At 33.5% G+C, this 22941-nt stretch overlaps 4 protein-coding genes across 4 annotated transcripts; 2 read left to right on the top strand and 2 right to left on the bottom strand.

The window, feature by feature from the left end:
• Positions 1-2120: 2120 nt before the first annotated feature.
• On the bottom strand, positions 2121-2980 carry OCT59_020204 (uncharacterized protein; the record flags this gene model as incomplete). Its single annotated transcript, XM_066149028.1, has 2 exons — positions 2121-2172; positions 2235-2980. The coding sequence occupies 2 exons, from the start codon at positions 2978-2980 to the stop codon at positions 2121-2123; spliced, it is 798 nt and encodes a 265-aa protein (XP_065989980.1).
• Positions 2981-4478: 1498 nt separating this feature from the next.
• Positions 4479-6140, top strand: OCT59_020203 (uncharacterized protein; the record flags this gene model as incomplete). Its single annotated transcript, XM_066149027.1, has 2 exons — positions 4479-4785; positions 6136-6140. The coding sequence occupies 2 exons, from the start codon at positions 4479-4481 to the stop codon at positions 6138-6140; spliced, it is 312 nt and encodes a 103-aa protein (XP_065989979.1).
• A 217-nt stretch (positions 6141-6357) lies between these two features.
• Positions 6358-7280, top strand: OCT59_020202 (uncharacterized protein; the record flags this gene model as incomplete). Its single annotated transcript, XM_066149026.1, has 3 exons — positions 6358-6405; positions 6475-6705; positions 6813-7280. The coding sequence occupies 3 exons, from the start codon at positions 6358-6360 to the stop codon at positions 7278-7280; spliced, it is 747 nt and encodes a 248-aa protein (XP_065989978.1).
• A 9382-nt stretch (positions 7281-16662) lies between these two features.
• On the bottom strand, positions 16663-17346 carry OCT59_020201 (uncharacterized protein; the record flags this gene model as incomplete). The annotated part of the gene is made up of 1 exon (XM_066149025.1): positions 16663-17346. One exon carries the CDS (start codon positions 17344-17346, stop codon positions 16663-16665), a length of 684 nt encoding a protein of 227 aa, XP_065989977.1.
• Between the last annotated feature and the right edge of the window lie 5595 nt (positions 17347-22941).

Genomic DNA, 22941 nt, shown 5'->3' with positions numbered 1-22941 from the left:
TAGTATGTTCAAAATAAAATTGAACTTGACCGGGGTATGTGTCTATAGTTCCATCTTCCTGCTCAAAACGAGCTAATATGTATGATGATTTCTCATGACGAGCTGCCTGAATGGAACCAAATATATCCGCCCCAATTCTTATTCTACCGTATTGTATAATTTTGGAAATTACAACAATATCGTTATTTGGACCCGTTATAGAATAAATGGGGACGAAATGTTCTTCATACAAACTATTATAAAACTCAACCAGTAAGTCCAAGACGCGGTTTGGAAGACATGTTTCTTGGCGCGGTTTCATTAACAACCCGGGAAAACGTTCTGTTCCATAAGCCGATTCATTTTCGATAAGTGAAAGCCTCAGAAAATTTTGATACTCATCACTTGTAAAATCGTCAAGTGCAGCCAAGCTTCCTGCAGATTTTCTAGGCTTTATAATGTCCAAAGTGGTGTTTAATATATTGCTATCGCAATTTGTGAGGTAATAGTTTAAAAAGGAACTTTCAACCATTATTTTTAATAGCTCTGGTTCAATGTTACGTTTGCTATTTTTATACGATCCTATGTTCTTAAGAAATAAATTGGTCAATCTGTATAAATTAAAAAAAACAATACGATTTTCAAATCGGCGAAATTAATATATCATACCTAGAATTCCGTTCATTCGTTCGAAGCTAAAACACCAAAATGAGGATAAAGGTCCATAATCTAAAGCGCATTCACATATGTGAAGGCATAAATGAAGATTTGGGCTTATTTTTTTTTGTCCGTATTTTTTTTCAATTAATTTATTCATTTCGAGTAGTTTTGTAAATGCTTCGTTTAGATCACTTTTTTGTAGTTCCCGATTTGTTAAAATTTTACAGGAACGTACGAAATAAGCAAGAATTTTTCGATCGATCTCTCCCAAGAGATTCCATGTGATAGGTATTGCAAAAATTAGAACAAACGTCTTCCACATGTCCGCCGTAAAATTTGAAAAGCCGTCGCCAGTGGCTATTCTAACGGGACGGCGACCGAGGTCACTTGGAAATTTTATCAAGTCGGCTCGCTCTTGCATTATTTTGAGCTTTTCATTATTTAATATACCTTCGTCGATCCAGAGCTTCATTACAATCCACTTTGCTACCCCGAGAAAGAGGCAGTGCATGGGATCAACTACGCAAAAGCGCACAGAATTAAAATAAGGTAATTGGTATACTTCCGACCAACGAACATGATACTGTGAGACATGAGCCTTACGCGATTCTTCGGTTGCACATTTCTTCCATTCACGTGCCTTCTCCCTTATTAAATTAATATCTCTCTCAACAAACCAGTCGTCAATGTCTTCAAACCCACCAAAATTGGGTTGATTATTTACCAAGTTTGCTGATTTATAGCATCGATAACATGCGATTCGAGCTGATATAAAACCACATAATTTTCGAGTCGCAGGAACGTCACTAGCACAACCTATTATCGCGCCACGGATAAAACGACCGTTGTTATATTCGTAGGTTTTTATATGATACCCTTCCCATAACCGATTCAGCTGATTTATGATGGGGTATAAGTAATTGTTGATTTCATGTTTCTTTGGCTCTTTAGGACCGGGTATAACTGCTAGTGTGAGAATATTGTAGGGCTTGAAACGTTCGCTTCGGGGTAAGTTACAAATAACGGCATATATTACACCGACAGAATATTGGGAATTTATATAGGGTTGAAACCAATCCATGTTTAGCATTAATCCGATATGAGTTTCGGCGTATTCTTTTTTGAAGAATGGTTCTCCTTTGCCATCTTCAAAACTCATCCAAATCCTCCCATCATAAATGTCAAATAAGGCTTCAGTTTCGTTTTCCCTTTCTGCCCACTTTCGACATGTCACCTCAAAATCTTTGCGACTGAAAAATAGGGTTAGTTGGCGCCTAATGTTAACTAATGGAAATGTCATTATCAGACGGATAATTGGATTATTTCCACCATCTTTATTACTGTCTATTTTTTTGACTAGAGGGTTATTACATTTTTGTCGAAATCTTTCTATGCTATGATTCGGGTAGTTTATAAAACTACATGTTGGTACTTCGGTTGTGTTTGATATTTCATTTATGTCATACAATTTGTGACATTTATTACATGCGGCATATTTGATAATATTCATTGATATTCCCAATATTTTTTTGGCTACGTACAGGGAGGAAGGAAAAGATGAAAATTTATTTTCATCTACCGTTAAAAGAAAAAACCTTAGAAATTTAAATAAAGAATCTATTGAAACATTAGGAAGCTTATATCTTTGTTGATATTGTAATATCCATAAGATAATCCAGGTATAATTATCATTGTTGATATTAGGAAGTTTTGGTTCACCATCGTCAAAATCTTTTGACGCAAAATTGACTTCTTCCTCATCATCATCTTCAAAATCTTCAGAGTCTCTATATTCTTCATCGCTTTCAAAATCTCCAAAATTACTGTCTTCGTCATCATCTTTAAAATCGCTAGAAACACCATCTTCGTCATCATCTTCAAAACTTTCAGAATCTCTATTTTCGTCGTCATAGTCTTCAAAATCTCTATCTTGATCATCATTCATATCTCTTCCGTTATCCGGTAATAAATTTTCAAGAACGTGATCAGATATTTTCCCTTTCTTTGTGAATTTATGTTTTGCCGATTCATGTATAGGTATCATCTCGAGTAAAGGTTCGCATTCCATTGCATTATTATCGTCAGTATATTGTCCAACATCAGAAGGCCCAGCCTCTCGATAATCATCACCAAAATTATTAGATGGATTAGCATTAGAAGGCTCAGCTTCTTGATAATTGTTACTAAAATTATTATTCGCATAAGATATATTATATTTTAACCCATGTTTAGTTTTCGTTCTTGGGTCCACTAACTTGCCATTACATTCTTTACAAAAGCAGTATACTTTAGTTCTTATTCTTGTTCTATTAGATTTGGCAACAGCTCGAGGGTTAGACATTTTTTTATCTAGAAAATTTTTTGAAAATTTTTTTTTATATAGGAAATTTTTTTGAAAAATTTTTTTATCTAGGAAATTTTTTGAGATCCTGAATTAATATTAAAGGTTAATTTCTGATTCACAAAAAGCCGCTAGATACTTATTAAAGTGAAACAATCAGCCACATTTTTTTAATTTGTATTAATTATAATATTACAAATATTTACTCAAAATCTTTCAGGATTTTAACCAATTTATATATATATGATTGGAAAATACCACCTGACAGGCACTTTTGCGCCTCTCCCACCCCCTAAAATATAGCATAATGAATGTTATTAGCCATTTTTAGCAATAATACATGCTTTATTCATCGAATTATAAATTCCGAGATTAGCCAGAAAGATTATTTTCGCAAAAATGGGCAAACCATCGTTGAATTCTCGCAAATCCTCGCGAAATCGCAAAAAAAAATAGAAGAGAGCGAATGCTAAAGGAATTAAAGGGGTAGGATAAGGAAGTTTCCGATTTGCAAGTCCAGTTGCTGGACTTTAAAAAAGTTGTGTACGATTCGGGAGAGAAATTACTTAATAAGTTGGAGAAAAGTTCCCGTGAAAACAATAATTTGGTGGAGTGGTTAAAAATATACGACGAAAAAATAAAAGACTATGAAAAAGAAATTTATGATTTAAATTTACGATTATATTTTTCGCAACAACATCAACAAACGCAGCCGCAACAACAATCGCAACAACAATCGCAACAACAATCGCAATCACCTACATTTAGCAGCTTATCAGAATACTTCAAATTTCACAAGTCATGATTAATCAATTATATTTCATTTTTTCATTTTTTAATTTGAAAATTCCTTTATATTTTGTAAATATGATGTTTTTTTTTGGCTATTAAACCAGCTTCTTTTTCATAATATAAGATAAGATAATATTAATACCTTTAAAATCGATTTAAAATGTCATAAATTTTGTATAAATCTAATAGTAATTAATCATCATACTGCATGTAACAAGTATCTCAACGAACGATTTGTCCATCAGCGCCGAATGATCGTGATAAACTTGCATCTATCATTTTAGTAGTAATACATATGAACTATAATTTAAACAAAAAGTCAGTCTAGTATGGGGATCATCCTCCCTATCGACATGGGGAACATCTCCCTGTAGATGTTATTCATGTACGCAGGCAGAATGGAACTCAGAACTTTATTACATCAACGATGTTATTAGTGGTTAAATTTATGCGCTGTTTTTTTAATCAAGTTTCATAAAGAATGAAAAAAAAAAATTTTGGCGATTTTGTATGTTATCTAGTTGAAAGATTTTATATTATTTTTTATTAAAAATTAATTGATTGAGTTATTTTTAATCAAAATATCAAAATCACGTATAAAAGTATAAAAAGTTATTCTTTTATTGCCCAATAAGTACTAATTTTCTGCCTTGGGCGCAGTTTGTTACTACACGTGACTGGATGACGCATAAGTGTCACGCGCCAGATGCATAAATCCTACAAAATCGGAGGTGCCGATCATGATATATTTGTGTATGTTTACCACGCTTTCTTCGACGATATTTATATCGCTTTTTTTCGTTCACATCACAGTTCGAAATATTTCTCTCTTTTCGTTCACATCACAGTTCGAAAATATTTCCTCTCTCTTTTCGTTCACATCACAGTTTCGAAAATATTTTCTATCGCTTTTTGCGTTCACATCACGGTTTCAAAAATATTTCCTATTGCTTTTTCGTCACGTATCGCTATTTCGTCGCGTCACAGATTTCCTACCGGAAAAACAAACTTCCGTAAGTAATTAATTTAATTAAGTTTAATGATATTAATTGATTATTAATATATTTAATTGATGGATAGCGATGTAGTATAAATTTATTGATATGTGATAACGAAGTTAATAATTTATTTTATGTTTATTTTGATTAGGCAATTACGCGTTAAATGATAGGATGATTCAAAATATGTATATAAAGTGCCTTTTTATCTCTTGTCCGATCTTTAATAATAAATACCATAATGAAAAGATTTAAATTTTTACAAATTTCTCGGGATGCATAGGAACCTCAATACTAGATCTCAACAAAAAGAATCAGATTCCCGTTCTTCACTCACATCGTTCTCATCAACGATCCCATTCACGTTGTTCCCATCGTCGTTCTCACTCACGTCGTTCTCATCAACGATCCCATTCACGTCGTTCCCATCGTCGTTCTCACTCACGTCGTTCTCATCAACGATCCCACTCACGTCGTTCTCACTCACGTCGTTCACATCGTCGTTCTCATTCACGTCGTTCCCATTATCGTTCCCAACCTCGTAGTCGTAGTCATTCCCAATCTCGTAGTCGTAGTTATTCCCAATCTCGTAGTCGTAGTCGTTCCCAATCTCGTAGTCGTAGTCATAGTCGTTCCCAATCTCGTAGTCACCGATTACGACAACAACATATCTCTCCATCCCATTCTAGTTCCCCTATCCGTTCACGTCAACATCATCGATCACATAAATCACAATCTAGATCCCACAGTTCTAACCATCATCGATCCTATTATGAAGTATCTGATTCTAATGATCAATTTACCACTCTCTCATCCAAAGATTCATCACCACAAAATAGAGGGAGATCATTAACAAAAAGTAATATTATTTAAATTAGTTTTAATTACATTTCAAAACATATACCGATTTAACATAATTATTATAGGAACACTTACAAATCAATCTTCGATATTGCAAAATCAACCTTCCTCTTCAATTACTCCGGCTCTAAATAGCGGTATTATTTCCCTCACGCTCCTATTCTGACTTACATGTAAAAAAAAAATTTTCAAAATGAATTATATTAAATACTGACTTATAATAGGTGGCGTTGAAAACCAAGAAATTCAAGAATTAAGAAATGTAATCTTAAATCTCACACAACGCTTAAATAACCTAACCGAAAAAAATGCTAGTCATGAAGAACCTTTAGTTAATCGTCCCAATAGAAGCTTATCGCCTATTCTTATTAGAGAACAGAAACGTGAGCTGCCACTCATGTCAAGTAATTATAAGAAGACACTTCACGTAAATATACATTTTTATTAAAATTTATCTTTATTAAATTAAATATTTGATCATTTAATGACTGTTTTATTAAATAGGATGAAGTAGTCCATATTCTCAATAATCTTAATCAGTCGCTTCAATTCGACCTATCAAAGACGTACAGTGAACAAAAAAAACAATAGAAAGAAAACTTTTGCCAGCAGTAAAATCGGCCATGAATCCTTCTATTGTAGCATATGATATAGAGATAGTAAGAATCATAAAACAATTGCATAAATCTCGCCGAGAGATTTGGAAACTGCAAAAAAGAGGGTAAAATGCCGGAACATACCAAAAGACAACACATGATATCCAGAAGGGATCAGGTATAAAATTCATTATTTAATAATAAAAACATATACAATTAATTAATTTTTTAATTTACTCTTCAATAGAAGATGTCCCGGCGCAGAAGAGGATTGCAGCACATGATATCGACACGAGACAAACTTTTGACTGAATGCCAACATCGTAACTTAAAATGGGAAGAATTTATCAAAGATTGTATAAAGGCGACTAATACTTCAGACATACACTCGGACGAATGGTCCACAGAAGACGAGGAATTAGCAAACAAAGAACGCAGTAAAAATACAAGATCAGGTCGATTAATTAACAATAATTCAGTAATAAAGATTTACGACAAGAAGTGGCGGTCGTCGGGAGTATGCGAAGTCGTGATGTTATTAATGAATATAACATTTATGCTTAATAAATTATAAATTTTTATTAGATTCAAAAAATTCTACATCGATCGGAAGAAATTGGTATTAGCATCGGATCTGGTTTAAGTCGTCCACGTTACCGCTCAGATGAAAATTTTGACAAAAAAAGCAAACCAAAGGAGAACATTCCCAGTTGGTGGATTTCGTCAAGCTGGGTTGCACAAGAATCCGACAAAGATGGTGATGAAGAGGATAATAGTAACGACGATAACAATGACGATAACAATGACGACAATAACGACAAAGATAAAAACAATGCTAGTAACGATAAAAACGACAATAACGTTAACGATGATAATAACGATAAGAATGATGACGATAAGAATGATGACAATAAGAAAACCGATAATAATGATTATATTTTTATCGATGACAGCGATGAAAAGGATGATCCATTTCGACTAGTGGTTCCAAAAGAAATTATTAGGAGATCAACTACTAAAAAACGTTCTCTTTTAAAAAGTGAAAGAAAATAGTAAGATGATTATAGCACATAGTAATAATAAATATAGCAAGAATATAATAATAAATATATCATAAACTGCAAAATAAAAAAACGTATATTACAATGTGTTCATATAAAATAAAATCGGTCAATAATAGAAAAAAACGGGTAATGATGAATTACGAAAAAATCAAAAATAGAAAGATTCTGGCTTACTCGAAATAAAAACAGGCATAGATTATTTTAAGTATTGCTCTTACTGATCTATGAATCGGCATTTCTATTCAAAACTATTTGTGATCGAAATAAAAACAGGCATATGTTATTTTAAGTATTGTTCTTACTGATCTATGAATCGGCATTTCTATTCAAAACTATTTGTGATCGAAATAAAAACAGGCATATGTTATTTTAAGTATTGCTCTTACCGATCTATGAATCGGCATTCCTTTTCAAAACTATTTGTGATCGAAATAAAAACAGGCATATGTTATTTTAAGTATTGTTCTTACTGATCTATATATCGGCATTTCTATTTGTGAGAATGGCATGATTATTGCAGTACGATTTTGGATGATTACTGCATGAATCTGCATGGTAGTATAAGTCTGTTGTGCCAATTTATAAATCGGCACTTATTTTTTGAAAAATTATTATACGAATCGGTACAATAGGCAGTCCGATTTGGAAGATTATTGAAGAATCGGCAGGTAATATAAAATGTTTGTTGTTCTGATTTAAAAATCGGCACTTCTATATGTTATGAATCAGCATGTTTATTTTCATGCCGGCAGTCTGATTGTGATGATATTTTGTAAATTTATTTACAAATCGGCAGTCCGATTATTGTTTGAATCGGCATGATGGTTTAAAATGCGGCATTCCTATTTTTTGTCATTAAAAAGAGGAATTTCTATTTTTAGCAATTCACGCCATAAAATCGGCTGAATAAAGCCATGAATCGGACAAATACAGCCAAAAATCGGCAGTCCGATATTTGACTGATTTTTACTTATTTGACGTGTGGTAAGTGAATCACAGAAGATATTTACAGGAGAAAATGCAGCACAGAAATTTGTAATCGAAATGCTAAATGAGGCTGAAGCAATCCGTAATGAATTCAGAAACCCAATGGAAATGATGCCATTAACAACCCAAGAGCAAGTAAGTTATGATAATGCAATAAACTGCTGGATATGTCGCAACCCCTTAGATGGAAATAAAGTAAGAGACCACTGCCATATTACAGGAAGGTATCGAGGTGCAGCACATAGAAGATGTAATCTTGACTTATCCATAAAACCTCGTGAAATGCATATCCCAGTAATCTTTCACAATTTATCAGGATATGATGGACACATAATTATGCAAGGAATTGGTGCAATGGAATGTGAGGATGATATTGATCCTATCCCTTATAACATGGAAAAGTATATGGCATTCAAGTTAGGTTCCCTCTGATTTATAGACAGCCTACAATTCATGAAATCAAGTCTCGACAAATTAGCATCCAACCTAGGCGCAGAAAAATGTAGAGCACAAGAATGTAGTAATCCACAACACTTATGGCGAATTGATGCAGGTAGATGCTTTGCACATCCCGAAAACTTTAAGATAACACGAAGTCAAATACCACCTGAATTACTCGAGATTTATCTTAAGAAAGGTGTCTACCCGTATGAATATATGGATGACTGGAAAAAGTTCGAGAAAACTAGTTTACCACTTAAAGGAGCATTCTATAGCAAACTTAATGAAACCCACATTAGTGATAAAGAATACGAATATGCACAGTATGTATGGGAAAAAGCAGGATGTAAAACAATGCAAGATTATCATGACATTTATCTCAAAACTGACGTCCTTCTACTAGCCGATATATTTCAGAATTTCCGAGAAATGGCCTTGAAAAAATATGGGTTAGATCCTCTCTGGTATTATTCAACACCAGGCTTTGCATGGGATGCACTATTCTTCATGACAGGGCGAAGATTGGATCTTATAACTGACCAGGATATGTACATGATGGTAGAACAAGGATTACGTGGTGGAATCTCTATGGTAAGTAAACGATATGCTCGTGCAAATAACCCAGATATGGGAGAAGGTAAATGGACCGCAGAAAAGCCCAAGTTATCTATCCTATACTTAGATGCAAATAACCTATATGGATGGGCCATGTTGCAATACTTACCTACAGGTAACTTTCACTGGGTAAAGGAGGAGAACGAGTTATCTAACATTCAAAGGCAAATAGAAAATAACGAAATACCAGACGATTCTTCTGAGGGATATATTCTCAAAGTCAAACTGGAGTACCCCCAAGCTCTTCATTCACAACATACAGATTACCCCCTTGCACCAGAACGAATGAAGGTTAAGAAGGAATGGCTTAGTAAAAAGCAGCAGGAAATAATAGCACGCTCAGGACAACGATACACACCCACGGATAAGCTCATTCCCAACCTATTCGATAAGGATGAATATGTAGTTCATTACAGAAATCTCCAGTATTATGTTAGCCAAGGCTTAGTAATCAAGAAGGTCTATGAAGCTATAAAATTCGAGCAGGCTCCATGGATGAAACCATACATAGAATTTAACACCGCCGAACGTGCTAAGGCTAAAAACGATTTTGAGAAGGACTTCTATAAACTCATGAATAATAGTGTATTTGGTAAAACTATGGAAAATCTCAGGAAACGTGTACGTGTCTCAGTAGTACAACCCCAAACCCATCCCAAGAAATATAAAAAGCTTACCTCAGATCCTGCATTCAAAGGTCGTAAAATATTCTCAGAAAATCTTGTTGCAATCCACCGACGAAAAGTGGAGGTAATGCTTAACCGTCCAACATATGTGGGTATGAGTGTACTTGACCTCTCAAAGCTCTGTATGTATCAATTCTACTATGATACTCTTAAGGTACGTTATGGTGAAAAAATCCAGTTATGTTATACAGACACAGACTCACTCCTCGTACAAATCCAAACTGAGGATATTAATGCAGACCTTATAGATATGGCAGACCAATTCGACTTTAGTGATTATCCTAAGGATCACCCTGTACGAGAAGCATTAGGTGACAAGGCTGACATAAACATGAAAATCCCAGGAAAATTTAAGGATGAATGTAATGGAGCAGTTATAGCAGAATTTATTGGCCTTCGTCCCAAAATGTATTCCATTCTTAAGGTAGGAGATGAAACTACTAATCCAAAACATGGTATCCGTAAGGCTAAGGGTGTTCCCTCAAAGGTAGTTAAAAAAGAATTCCACCACGAGCGGTATAATAAGGCACTCTTCGATCCTAAACATAATGATACAGTTACCTTTAGAGCAATCCGATCTGACAGACATGCCATAAATGTTATAGAAATGTCGAAGGTTGGGTTATCTCCTATGGATGATAAAAAATGGATTGCACAAGATAATATCACAATGTATGCACATGGTGACTATAGGATACCACAACTTGAAAATTAATATAATATATGAGTAGGAGGCAGCATAGTATCAGATGGCACAACTAATAATTCTTCTCGAGTAAATATTTTTTTAGGTTCATCAGATAACCTATATATAACCGGCTGCCCATCAACAACTGTGGAAGATTCAATTGTATAAACTTTAGTAGACCATATTGGATCAGTTGCACGTCTCCTACCTCGGTAATCTGAGCTATCAAGTAAGTATCTCACAAGAGAATCTGCCGGTAAACGTATTTCTTCTGCACCTACAGGTCTATCATTCTGAATCTTTGAAGGTAGTGCATACACTTGATCTTTCTGGATTGCCTCAACTGGAGACATACCCAGCAATCGAGTATTAGAATTGTTTAACTCATTCACAATATCAGGAAGGTTCTTAACCCAGGCAGTATTCACACCTTCTGTAAGGAGTTCTTTTGCATCCTGTATTTTAAATAGCCTTTCTGCTAAAGTTCGATTATACCGTTCAACAATAGCCTGACTCTTATGAGTAGTACCCACCCGAATACGTACACCTTTTTCATCCATTAATCGGATAACTTCATCCTTAAATTCTGATCCCCCATCTACTTGTAAAACTCTTGGCCAAATAAGCGGGCAGTCTGCTTTACTATAAATCTTTTTAAATGCCTTAGCAACACGTGCAGAGCTGCGATCTTCTAGAGGTACTGAAGCTTTATATCGGCTGGCAACATCTACAATATTCAAACAGTATTTATACAGCTTTCTATCTACAGTATCATAGGGCATATATAAGATATCCGCTTGATGATACATATTTGGTCGTGTGATCTTATTAAAAGAAACCTGTGGAACATACTTGGGTACAGGTGAGTGTATTTGCCATATAGCCTGTTTATGCAACCACTCTGTAATATCAGATATGTTAAAATCATGGCCCTCAGCTTGCACTTTAGCCCAAAGTTTTTCAGGAATACGATAATATCCACATGGATGGTAATAGATTTGTTGAAGGATATAATTTTGTTCGATTTGTTTATTAAATGTAGGGTCTATAAAAATCTGTGGAACTGGCAATGGAAGATACATCGTTAAAGACACAGATTACAAAGCTTGCACATACATTGCAATCACAAGAGCAATATATAAAATACCTGTATGGTGTAATCGAGGGTCATGAATCCGAGATAGAAGAACTTAGGCAAAAAAATGCTGAGTTGCGTGCAAAGCTTAAGAAAGCATTAGAAACGGCATCACTAAAGGAGGAAGGGCTTCAAGCATTAGAACGTCAGCTGATTGAAGTTGATACTCTAAATATTCAACTTAAAGATCGAATAAAAGAACTTGCTAATAGACAACGGAAAAACATGGCAGCAATTCCTCCTGACCCTATTACAGAAATCTTAAATAATCGGACAACTATAGCAAATAGTGTAGCTGGTATTCGTATTCACCTTGATCGTACAACTATTGCAGCAAACCCTCATATAAATCATTTATTTAACACTGCAAATGATAGTCTTGATGCCATTATCCGATATGCTAATGAGTTGCGAAATATTATAGAAGATCAAGATAATATGGAGGATAGACTTGAAGGTTTGTTAGATGATGCACATAACCGTGAAGAATATCTTAGACAAGAACTTAATAATACACGTGCTACTATACTGAGAACAAGACGTACTTATGAGGATGCATATGCAAATGAAGTGCGTCATCGCCAACATTGGGAAGCCCTTACACAAAATACTCAGATCCAATTGGCTAACATCCAGGCTCAATTTGCTAACAGTCAAATCCAACTAGCTAATGTCCAGAGAGAACGTGATGAGAGTAGAAGAAATGCTCATAGATTATTACAGCGCTATAATACTGAAACAGAGCGAAGTAGAAGGCGGGCTAATGGTATCATTCAGCAAGCTCGAGCATGGAGAGGGCAATTTTTAAACTGTCGCAATCATGGCCAAAATTTGCAAAATCAGGTCAATAATTTGAATCAACAGATTCTAGCATTACAAAATAACCCTCCGGTAATACAACAACCTATAATGGCAGGATATGCACCTAAAAAATTTAGAGGAGCATCTGGTGAAGATCCAGAACTTTGGCTTCAAGAATTCAGGCAATGGTGTGAGTCTGCTGGACTTGATCCTGCTGCTAATGCTAGGACTCGTGTTAGGATTCATGGGATCTTTGAAACTTTACTTGAAGATGATGCTAGAGATTGGTATGAAACACATATCAAAGGAAAAAATTGGGAATGTGTAAATCTTCTGGATAATACTGGTGTGGCCAATCTTGCTGCTTTTAATGCTTTGAATAATGCCGCTATACAGGCTGTAGCGGCGAATCAATTTCGTGGAGGGGCTGGTGTATTACATGGACAAGCAGCTGCAGTTAATACTATTACTGGTGCTAGTTTTATACCTGATCATACTGTATGGGATGAAGATTGGTCAATAGTCGAGGGTCGTCCTACTGATATAGCTGTTAATAATCCTAATGCTAATAATGGAGGTACAATTGTGGCTCCTGGAATACGCATTGGACAATTAATATATCGTTTTAAGCATTACTTCCCTACTGTAACATCTGAAAAGTCTAAGCTTGCATTTAATGCTATTGTTCAGGGTAGTGATACTGTAAGCCGATTCTATTCTAAATTACGAAGAATGGTTAGACTTGCATATCCAACTCTTCCAGAGGTAAATCAGAATGAATTAGTATGGCAACAGTTCTTAAATGGTCTTTCCAGTGAAAATAAGTTGGATGCGCGACGTATTGGTTTAGAAAATTCAGTTGCATCTATTCTGAATAAATTGGAAGAAGTTGAAAAATACAGGACAGATATGCCACCTACTCCTATAGTTACATATCAGGGTCCAACTTTAGCGGATATTGAGAATCTTATAAATTCTAAAATTCCTATGACTACAGCTAGATCATCTGCAGTACCAGTACCATCTTCTAGTCCATTTTCAAGTCCTCAAAATGATACATCATTTCAGAGATTACTTGCTTTAGCATATAAATTAGGTCTTCCAAGAGATATCGATATAAGTAAAGTAACCCTTAGTGATCTTGAAATATTTATTGATACAGAACTTAATAAAAATTTACCATCTGATCATATTTACCGTGGTAATCAGGTATTTGGTATAAGTTCAGGTACACGCAAACCAAAGAAATCAAAGAAATGCTCAAGTTGTGGAAAATCTGGTCATACTAAGAGTTCCTGTCCAAAATCTAAGAAGGGAAAGAGGAAAACAAATTATGCACATGACTCCTCTGATTCCTCTAACTCTTCTGACGCCTCTGACTCCTCTGACTCCTCTGATAGTGATTCAGACTCTGGACATGCCTGCTATGGATTAAAAAAAAAGCCTACAGAAAGGAAACGTATAGATAAAAAGCCTACTGATAAGAAAAAATCACAACTTGAAAGGCAGCGTATTATCTTTGAGGTTTTTATACAACTCTTCAAGCTTCTGGTTCAATCCTTCGTTAATGCTGTACCAAAAGAGACTGTTATATCTGCTTACAATGCTCTGAATGCTGAATTCATTAATTATAAAGAACCAGTACTCAGTCAGCTTAAAGGAGAACCCTCAATAAAAACACGTGAAAAAGTTTGGGATAATGTTAAGGACCTTTTCACATCTATCCTTCATCCTATGATTTCGGTTGTAACTAATAGTATGGCTGCAAATTTAATCCGTAAAAATGATGATGTTATATGTAATAATGACTTATGGTCTTCTATAGCAGGTATTGGAATTGTTAACCGCAAGTCTGCTAGTGATGTAGTCACTATTAAGACCAAAGTAGTCGCACCTGAGAGTGAAAAATCTTTAGTTATTCCTACGACAATTTTCGATACTGGTTCTGATAGTTCTCTGATATCTAACAATATTGTAAAGCGCCTAAATCTTGATGTTGATAGAAGTAATGCTCCTAACCTTAGTGGTGTTGCGACAAAATCTGATACTATTGGGACAGTATATGGTCTTGGTATTCTTGTATATGATGGGGAGAACTCTAAAAAAATTGAAGATGACTTCATGGTTGTTAAGAGTGATAAGGACTTTTTATTGCTAGGTGTACCTTGGATTGATCGTGCTAATGTCATTCTAGATTTCCAAAATCGGCAACTGACCATCCCTCTATCATCACGTAAAAAAATTACCATTCCAATTTCTCTACATAAACGGAAAACTAACGTGACTTCCTTGCAGATGGATACTATCGACTTAAAAAAAATTCACACTCTCGAGGAAGATTAACCTGTCATCTATGTGGAGCAAGTTTTGACTTTCCCTCTAAGTTAAAGCGTCATCTTGCTAGGAAAAATCCATGTGTTTCCCAAACTTCTGCAGCGATGATGGGCAGTGGTGGGCAGTGACAGGGCAGTGCCCAAATTTTTTCAGCAGTGACGGGCAGTAACAGAATAGTGCCCAAATTTTTTCGGCAGTGACGGGCAGTAACAGGGCAGTGCCCAAATTTTTTGGCAGTGATTAGCCTTTACAAATATTACATTTGCCATGTTACTCTGATTTCTAGGTCTTTACGGGTTTCTATGAGTTTTTCAATGGCATTTTTATTTTTAAAATATCGACTATATCTGATATCTATCATTCGAAGGTTTGGTAATATATGCAGAATTTCACTTAGCAAATCTCTAACGTCACCTTTTCCACCATAGTATTGATAATCTATTATGCTAAGTTCCTGGATATTGGGACAAGCTTGTAGCATTTTTACAATACAAATGGGCCATAATTTTACCTCATCCATATTAAGCTTTCTGATATATTTTCCACATACTGTCCCTGGTTTTGTGAGATGTTTGTACATTTGGAACTCCTTAATATTATAGCGGTTATAAAGGTCTGTTTCACCCCATAGGAGAGAGTTTGCTACTACAGCCCATTTTCGACACACTAATGCATAATTGCAAAGACAATACCAACGGGAGTAAGTACCTTCATATGAAGTTTTGAATATCTTTTCTAAAAGTTCGAAAGGTAAGCTATTGTTTGTCATGGTATCTCATATGAGATATTGATGAAGAAGTTTTATTTAATTAGATTTTTTCTTAGGATAAAATAATTTGAACATTTCTTTTCTATCAATAGAAAAAACCAGACATGCTTACTTTTAGTGAACTTACTCCATCTCTTACTGTTACTGAATTTAAGATCAATGTTGAAGGGCTTGATTACACCGTGCTTGGTCATAAGCTTGAACCTACTAAGGATGTTATTGCCATTAATAGCAACTTTATTCATAAAGCTTTTGAGGGTTATGAACAGTACTTGTCTAAACCAAAAGGTGAGAGACGATGCAGAAGAAGTACACCTGACAATCCATTAAATAGACGGTGACGTACAGGGGATGGTAGCACTTTTAATGCTTGCATTGAGTTTGTTATCATTTTAGCTGATTCTGTACATACCATTCGTTATTTTCCTAGATCTGGTAGTATACAAGTTTTCGGGTCTTTTGATCCTGTTGCTATCTTCTTACGTTACCTTTCTGAATGTTCCCTACCTGAGTTTTCTTCTGTAGAACTTGTAGGTGGAAATAAGGCTCTCCTGTGTAATTACAAATTTGTGATTAATATCGGAAGTAATAAGTTTATTCATCTTTCTACCTTAGCATATGCTTTAGAATCTGTAGATGGTATTCGTGAGATTCTCCCCTTTCCGATAAAGTATATTAAGAATGATGCAGGTGATATTCATTCTAAAATTGTTATAGTCTTCACATCAAAAATTCGGGTACACATCTGGCCTAAATCTGGTAAGGTTAATATATTTGGCACTAAGACTGAATTGGCTGCTGATATGATTTATAAGTTCTTACAGAAGTTGTTTTCTAATCCGAATGATTTTGGGGTTTTTATTTGTGATGTACCTATTCCAGATTGTGAGAGGTAAAAAATGGTTTCACTGGGAACTAGAAACCCTCTATTTGTAAAATCCAGCAATCACATTCCTGGCTTCTTGTTGGTATAAGACATTCGTCACATAGAGTTATAGCCAACTCATTTTTTAGTCTATCCAGCTGACTCTCAGTGGTCGGTGCAAGATTCTGATAGTATTCATTGAATTCATTCTGCTCTACTTCATCTATATCTTCATCTGTGTCTTCATCTGTGTCTTCGTCCATATCTTCATCTCCTTTAATATGGTAGATGCTGAATTCATTTCTATATTCATCATTAGGATTCGTGAATATTCTTTGTATATTGTAATCTATAATGTTGAATGTTGTAGGTTTCTTTTTTGATAATATTTCTATTAAATCTAATAATGCATATGCTAATTCTTTATCCTCTGAGAAGTTCTTAATGATATCTGAAAATCTTTCATATATTGCCATCTCATCTGGTAGAATAGAATATCTTATTCGTGATAAAAGTGATGGATGTATCCATATATCATCACCTTCTAACATCTCATCAAATATTTCTACTAGCTCTTCTAATCCAGATACTAACATACTTTCTTTGCTAAATTCGGAATCTAAAGCTTTTAAATATGCTATATCTAAATACCACATTATTTCCTTTACCCATTCTTCTATGTTGAGTTCAAACTGACCTAGTATACGTCTTAGTGATGGTCTGTATTGTGACATCTTGTAAGTCTTTTATATGTGAACCTTTTATTCAATTACATTTTTTCTCGGTATAAGGGTAATTGCTTGCCTTGCTATTCCGCTCTATTGACCCTATGGCTGGTTTCCTGGATGGGTTAATATTTCCTTACCTTTTTTGGCTCCGTTGGCTTTGAAATCCTATTTCTTGTTCGGTTGGGGGTAAGTAGGTGAAAATATTAATAAATGATTTAGATTATGAAATAAGTAGGTGAAAATATTAATAAACGGTTTAGATTATGAGATAAGTAGGATATAAGTAGGTAAAAATATAAAAAAAGGTGATTTAGGTTATAAAATATGTAGCATATAAGTAGGTGAAAATATTAATAAACGGTTAGATTATGAGATAAGTAGGTGAGCCAGAACCGGCATTTTCATACTACTCAGCGATGCCTAGCTACTTCTATTTCTCAAACTATTCCAATGACATTATCACCTAATAATAATATTCTAGAAGATCAAGATTATAGCAATGAAGAGAATAATATAAATGATCAGCAGATTGAAATAGTGGATAGTGAAGAAGAGAATGATAATAATATTGAAGAAGAACACATTTATGATAGTGAAACTGATGAATACAATAATGGCGAAAATGAAGATGAAGATGAAGAATATAATAATAATAGGGAAGGAAATGAAAATATTGAATGTGAAGATTTTGGTAGGCTACAGTAAATAAACATTATGAATTTATTTTAAATTTTGCATAAATTCTAATAATTATTCAGAAAACTTAATTAAAGGTTTACAGCTTCTTCAAATTAAAGATAAACACAATATTTCAGAAGCTGCATTTAACGAAATTCTTAAAGTTTTTGAAATTCCTGGAATTACACTTTACAAACTTCGAAAGTTTCTTGGAAATTTTATGTTATTAAAACCAACTCTTGTAGATTGTTGTATAAATTCATGTGTGGCGTTCACAGGCGAGCTTATTAACAAAAATATTTGTCCAGAATGTAAAGAGCCACGTTATAAAGTTGATGAAGAATCTCAAATATCTCGAAAAAAAGCTGCTTATTGGTCACTTATTGATTCATTTCAGACCCAATATAAAGATAAAACTCGTGCAGAAATTCTTCGTTACAGATATAATTATACTTCTACTTATGAATATACTCTTGGTAATCAGATAGGTGATGTATTTGATGGCCTTCAATACAAAACTTTAGCCACATCTGGTTTCTTTTCAGACTGTCGGGATATAGCTCTAATGGCATCAATTGATGGATATCAAATTTTTCGTCAAAAAAGAGATGATTGTTGGGTTATACTCTTTATAAATGCAAACTTACCACCTAATATACGTGTTAAGCGAGAAAATTTAATGGTTTCTGCACTTATTCCAGGACCAAAAGCACCAAAAAACTTTAACTCTTTTCTACAGCCACTAATCGATGAATTAAAGCAGTTGCAAGGTTTTGCATACTTATTTTTATTATAATGTATTTAATATAATATATTAATTTTTATTTCATAATAACAATACAGAAGGTATTCAATGTATTGATGGTTTAACAGAAAATACCTTTACACTCCATGCACACATTTTAAGTATTTCTGGTGATATCCCAGCACTTTCCAAAGTAATGTATACAACAGGACATAATTCATATAAAGCATGCCGATTTTGCTCTATTCGTGGAATATATTGTCAAGGAAATCGACATGTATATTTTCCACTTAAACCTCCAATGAATATGTCAGGATGTCAGTATAATTCTGAAAACCTTCCGCTGAGAACACATGAAGATTATATACGTGATGTTACTGTTGTAAAAAATGCATCTGGATCATCACGTAAACGTAAAATACAAGATCGAGGTACATTTATTTTAAATACATTTAGCAAATTCATATAAACAATTCTTACTTGTTTATATTTACAGGGGTAAATGGCCGCAGCATCTTATTTGAATTAAACTCAATTAGATTTCCTGTATCTTTTCCTGTTGATATTATGCATGGGTTGTTTGAAAATGTTGCACCAGCAATGCTTCGGCATTGGTCTGGCATTTTTTTCAAAGATGATCAAGACTTTGATTCTAATTATATCATTCCTAATAAAGATTGGACAGAAATAGGAAAAACAATGGAAAAAAATCGAAAAAATATGCCATTTGATTTTGGTCGTCCACCTATTAATATTCAGCAACATTCAGCTGGATTTAAGGCAGAAGACTGGATGAATTGGGTGGTATTATATTCACTTCCACTTTTACAAAGCTATCTTCCAGAAAGGTAATGTTTTAATTTGTAAGTGATAAAAGCACATTATTTTTTGATGTTATTTAATAGATAGATTTTGCTAAATTTATTTAGGCATTTAAATGGATGGGCAAAATTCGTACATGCAACAAAGCTTTGCCTTAAACATATTATCAGTATGGAAGAATTAACAGAAATTAGAAGGTTATTTTGTGAATTTATCACGTATTATGAAAAGTACTGTATGCTTTCATATCCATTTATCCGTAACTTTGACATTAAATTATATATTTAACATTTAATAGAGAATATATTCAGAATAATTCTGCACAACTTCCAGCAGCGCTCATTTCCTACCATTATCTATTACATATTGCTGATTCAATATATAATACTGGGCCTGCATGGTGTAACCCGAGAAATGCAGATAATCACGTGAGCGGATGAATAAAAGACCGAATGGAACACGGATAAATGATTAACCGAAGGATAAATAATTAACCGATAAAATAATATTTATAGTTTAGTTTAGTTTAGTCACGAGATAGTCATATGATAATACATCTTTATTTTCTTATTGTTCTTAAATTTTTATTAGTAGAAAAGTTAGAAATGGTAGAAATAGTTTTCTTAAAAATGTATAAATATAGGTGGGATTCGTTAGGAATTCCGCAGTCAGTTTTGACTCAAATTTAATAAAATAAATATTAATTATTAAAAGTTATCTTGAATATGCTCATTGTACGCTTGAGAATTAATTAATATTATTATTAAATCCAGAAAAGTAAAGTAAAAGGAGTTATTCTCGTTTTATTGTATGAAATGTAAGAAGTTAGGAGAACTCTCGCAGTTTATAAGAAATAAGATGGTAATATTTGAAAGAATAAATATTACAGGCAGCATAATATTGTGAGAATATTATGAATGAGTGGTAGTATTGAGAATAAATACTATGGATGTATGAGAAGGAAAGCGAAAAGTTAAAAGAAAAGTAAAATCTAAACCAAGCAAAGTAACGAGAAAAATAGTTAAATGAGAAAGATGTGTTTATCCACGGGTGGCAGACGTGGGTGACAATTTGGTGCAATGCTTTCGAGAAAGGAAATGATCAATGAATAAAAGAAATGGAATATGATCATTCTGACTATCTTCATATAGTTAGGTACCTGCGTGGTATTCCTGGAGGATCTGGACTTGAGTATAAAAGAAAGAAAAAGTTATTAAGTGTACAATGAGAAATAAAAGAAGTACAAGTAATGAAGGATAATCAAAGCGTGTATTGCTTGTGATTAGGAGATTTATCAGGAAATTATGAAGTTTATTATAAGAAGTTGAAAGAAGTATATGTTAGTATGAAAAAGGACTAACAAGAAGTATATGAAAAAGGACTAACATGAAATAAAAGAAAATACACTAAACGATGTATAAGCCTGATAAATAAGAAATAGAAGTTGTTAATGACAAACCTAGAAACTACCATACTTCAATGTGAAGGTAGAGGTAAGCCTAGTATAGGTTACTGGAAGTAAAAGGAGATAATTCTATAAGAATTATTGGAGCTAAGTTAGTCACGATAATTGACTATAGAAGAAAATAAGACCGTATTGAGATTTCACGGTAAGAAAGTAAATCTAATAAAAGAAATAATGAAAAGTTGCGGGTGAACTATAAACCCAAGAGGTTGCGTGGGAACCTTACAAGAAAAACACTAGTGGTTATGTGGGAACCTTTAAAACACTATAAGATTGTAAGTTGTGGGTTAAGCTGTAATAAACCCTCTAGATTGTAAGTTGCGGGTTAAACTGTAAGAAACCCCCATTATTGTTATTGTACGTTGTGGGTAAAGCGGTGTTAAACCCTCATATTAATTTATTTTTGAAGAAACTTGCTGGTCAAGTAAGAGAATAATAGAAAAGAAATAGTTGTGTCACCAGGGGCGTTTGTCAACAGAAATTTTAGTACGTTGATCGCTTAAAAATCCGTGGCTATCCAATTATAATATGAAAATAGCAAATTAAGAGTATATATATAGTTGCCCCTGGGCAGGGACGACTGATTAATAAGAAATATATAAATGAATAAGAAAAGGAATAAGAGAAAGTATAAGTCACGTGATGAGGCGCAGTAAAATACATATAGACCTCCCCGGTCTGAGGAGATTGTGGACTTAGATTATTTTCAGAAAAATAAAGTAGGTTACACAAAGCGCAGTAAAGTGACGAAAAGAATAAAATAATACATACCTTGATGCAGTAGAATAAGAATAAGAAATGCGAAAAATTGAAATTTAAAAGGAAAAAGGGGTGTATTTATAATTTTTGGAGTAACACAGATCACGTGTTAAGAGAAAGAAAATGAAGGAAAATAGAAGAAAATATAAGTCACATGATAGGGCACAGTAGATGAAATGAAATTAAAAGAAGTATGAGAAGTACATGTAATAAATAAGAAAAGTATTGATAAATGAAGAAATAAAATATTTGGGATAAGTTATAAAAAGTACGGATTGATATTGTAAAAAGGATAAAAGTGTAATTATATTTTGAAAATAAAAATAAGGCATTAAAATGGAGATACCAATATTTTATGGCGTAATAGGAGAAAATCCAAAAGAATGGACGAATCAAGTAGAAAAATATCTGTCAAAGATAGGAATTGAGGACGATAAAAGAATATTTAAGATTGCGAAGACACATTTATTAGGAAATGCGCTACAATGGTTTGAAAATGAAGGAATGTGTATTGCAGATTGGGATAAAAATGAGATCAAATGGTTGAATTTAAAATTTAGAATAATTGATAGATATTCAAGTGATAATAGAAGCTGAGTAATCGATTATTATAGAAGTAAAAGAAAATGAATAATGACGAAATAAAATAATAATAAATAAGAAATTGTGAATATTAAGGGATGAAATAAATATACGAAAAGACGTTAGAAGATAATGGGTGGAATAAAAGGATACCATAAGAAGAATAATAAGTGTAATGAAATTAAGCGGTTGAGATGGAAATACAGGAAATATGTAGATAATAAGAATTTAGGGACAAATAATTGTCCGGAAAGACGTTAAACTAATTAGGAATTAATGAAGTTAGAAGAATATTAAGTTACGAGTAATGGAATAAAAGAGGTAATAAAGAAATGTAGTAGAAAGTTGTAAACACGGAAATATAAAAGAAATAAAGATTGAAATGATAAATGAATAACTACTATACGAGTAAAAAAAAAAAAAAAAAAATATATATAAATAAAATGGAAATATGAAATGAAATCATTTTGCAAGTGAATAGGTAAATAAAATAAACCAAGATGTCTGATATATGATGAATTGGAAGAGATTAAAAATAGACACGAAATAG

Source organism: Rhizophagus irregularis, chromosome 3 (assembly GCF_026210795.1).
Source record: "Rhizophagus irregularis chromosome 3, complete sequence".
NCBI lineage: Eukaryota > Fungi > Glomeromycota > Glomeromycetes > Glomerales > Glomeraceae > Rhizophagus > Rhizophagus irregularis.
Note: the sequence above shows the minus strand (reverse complement) of the source record. Positions and strands in the feature narration are given on the sequence as shown.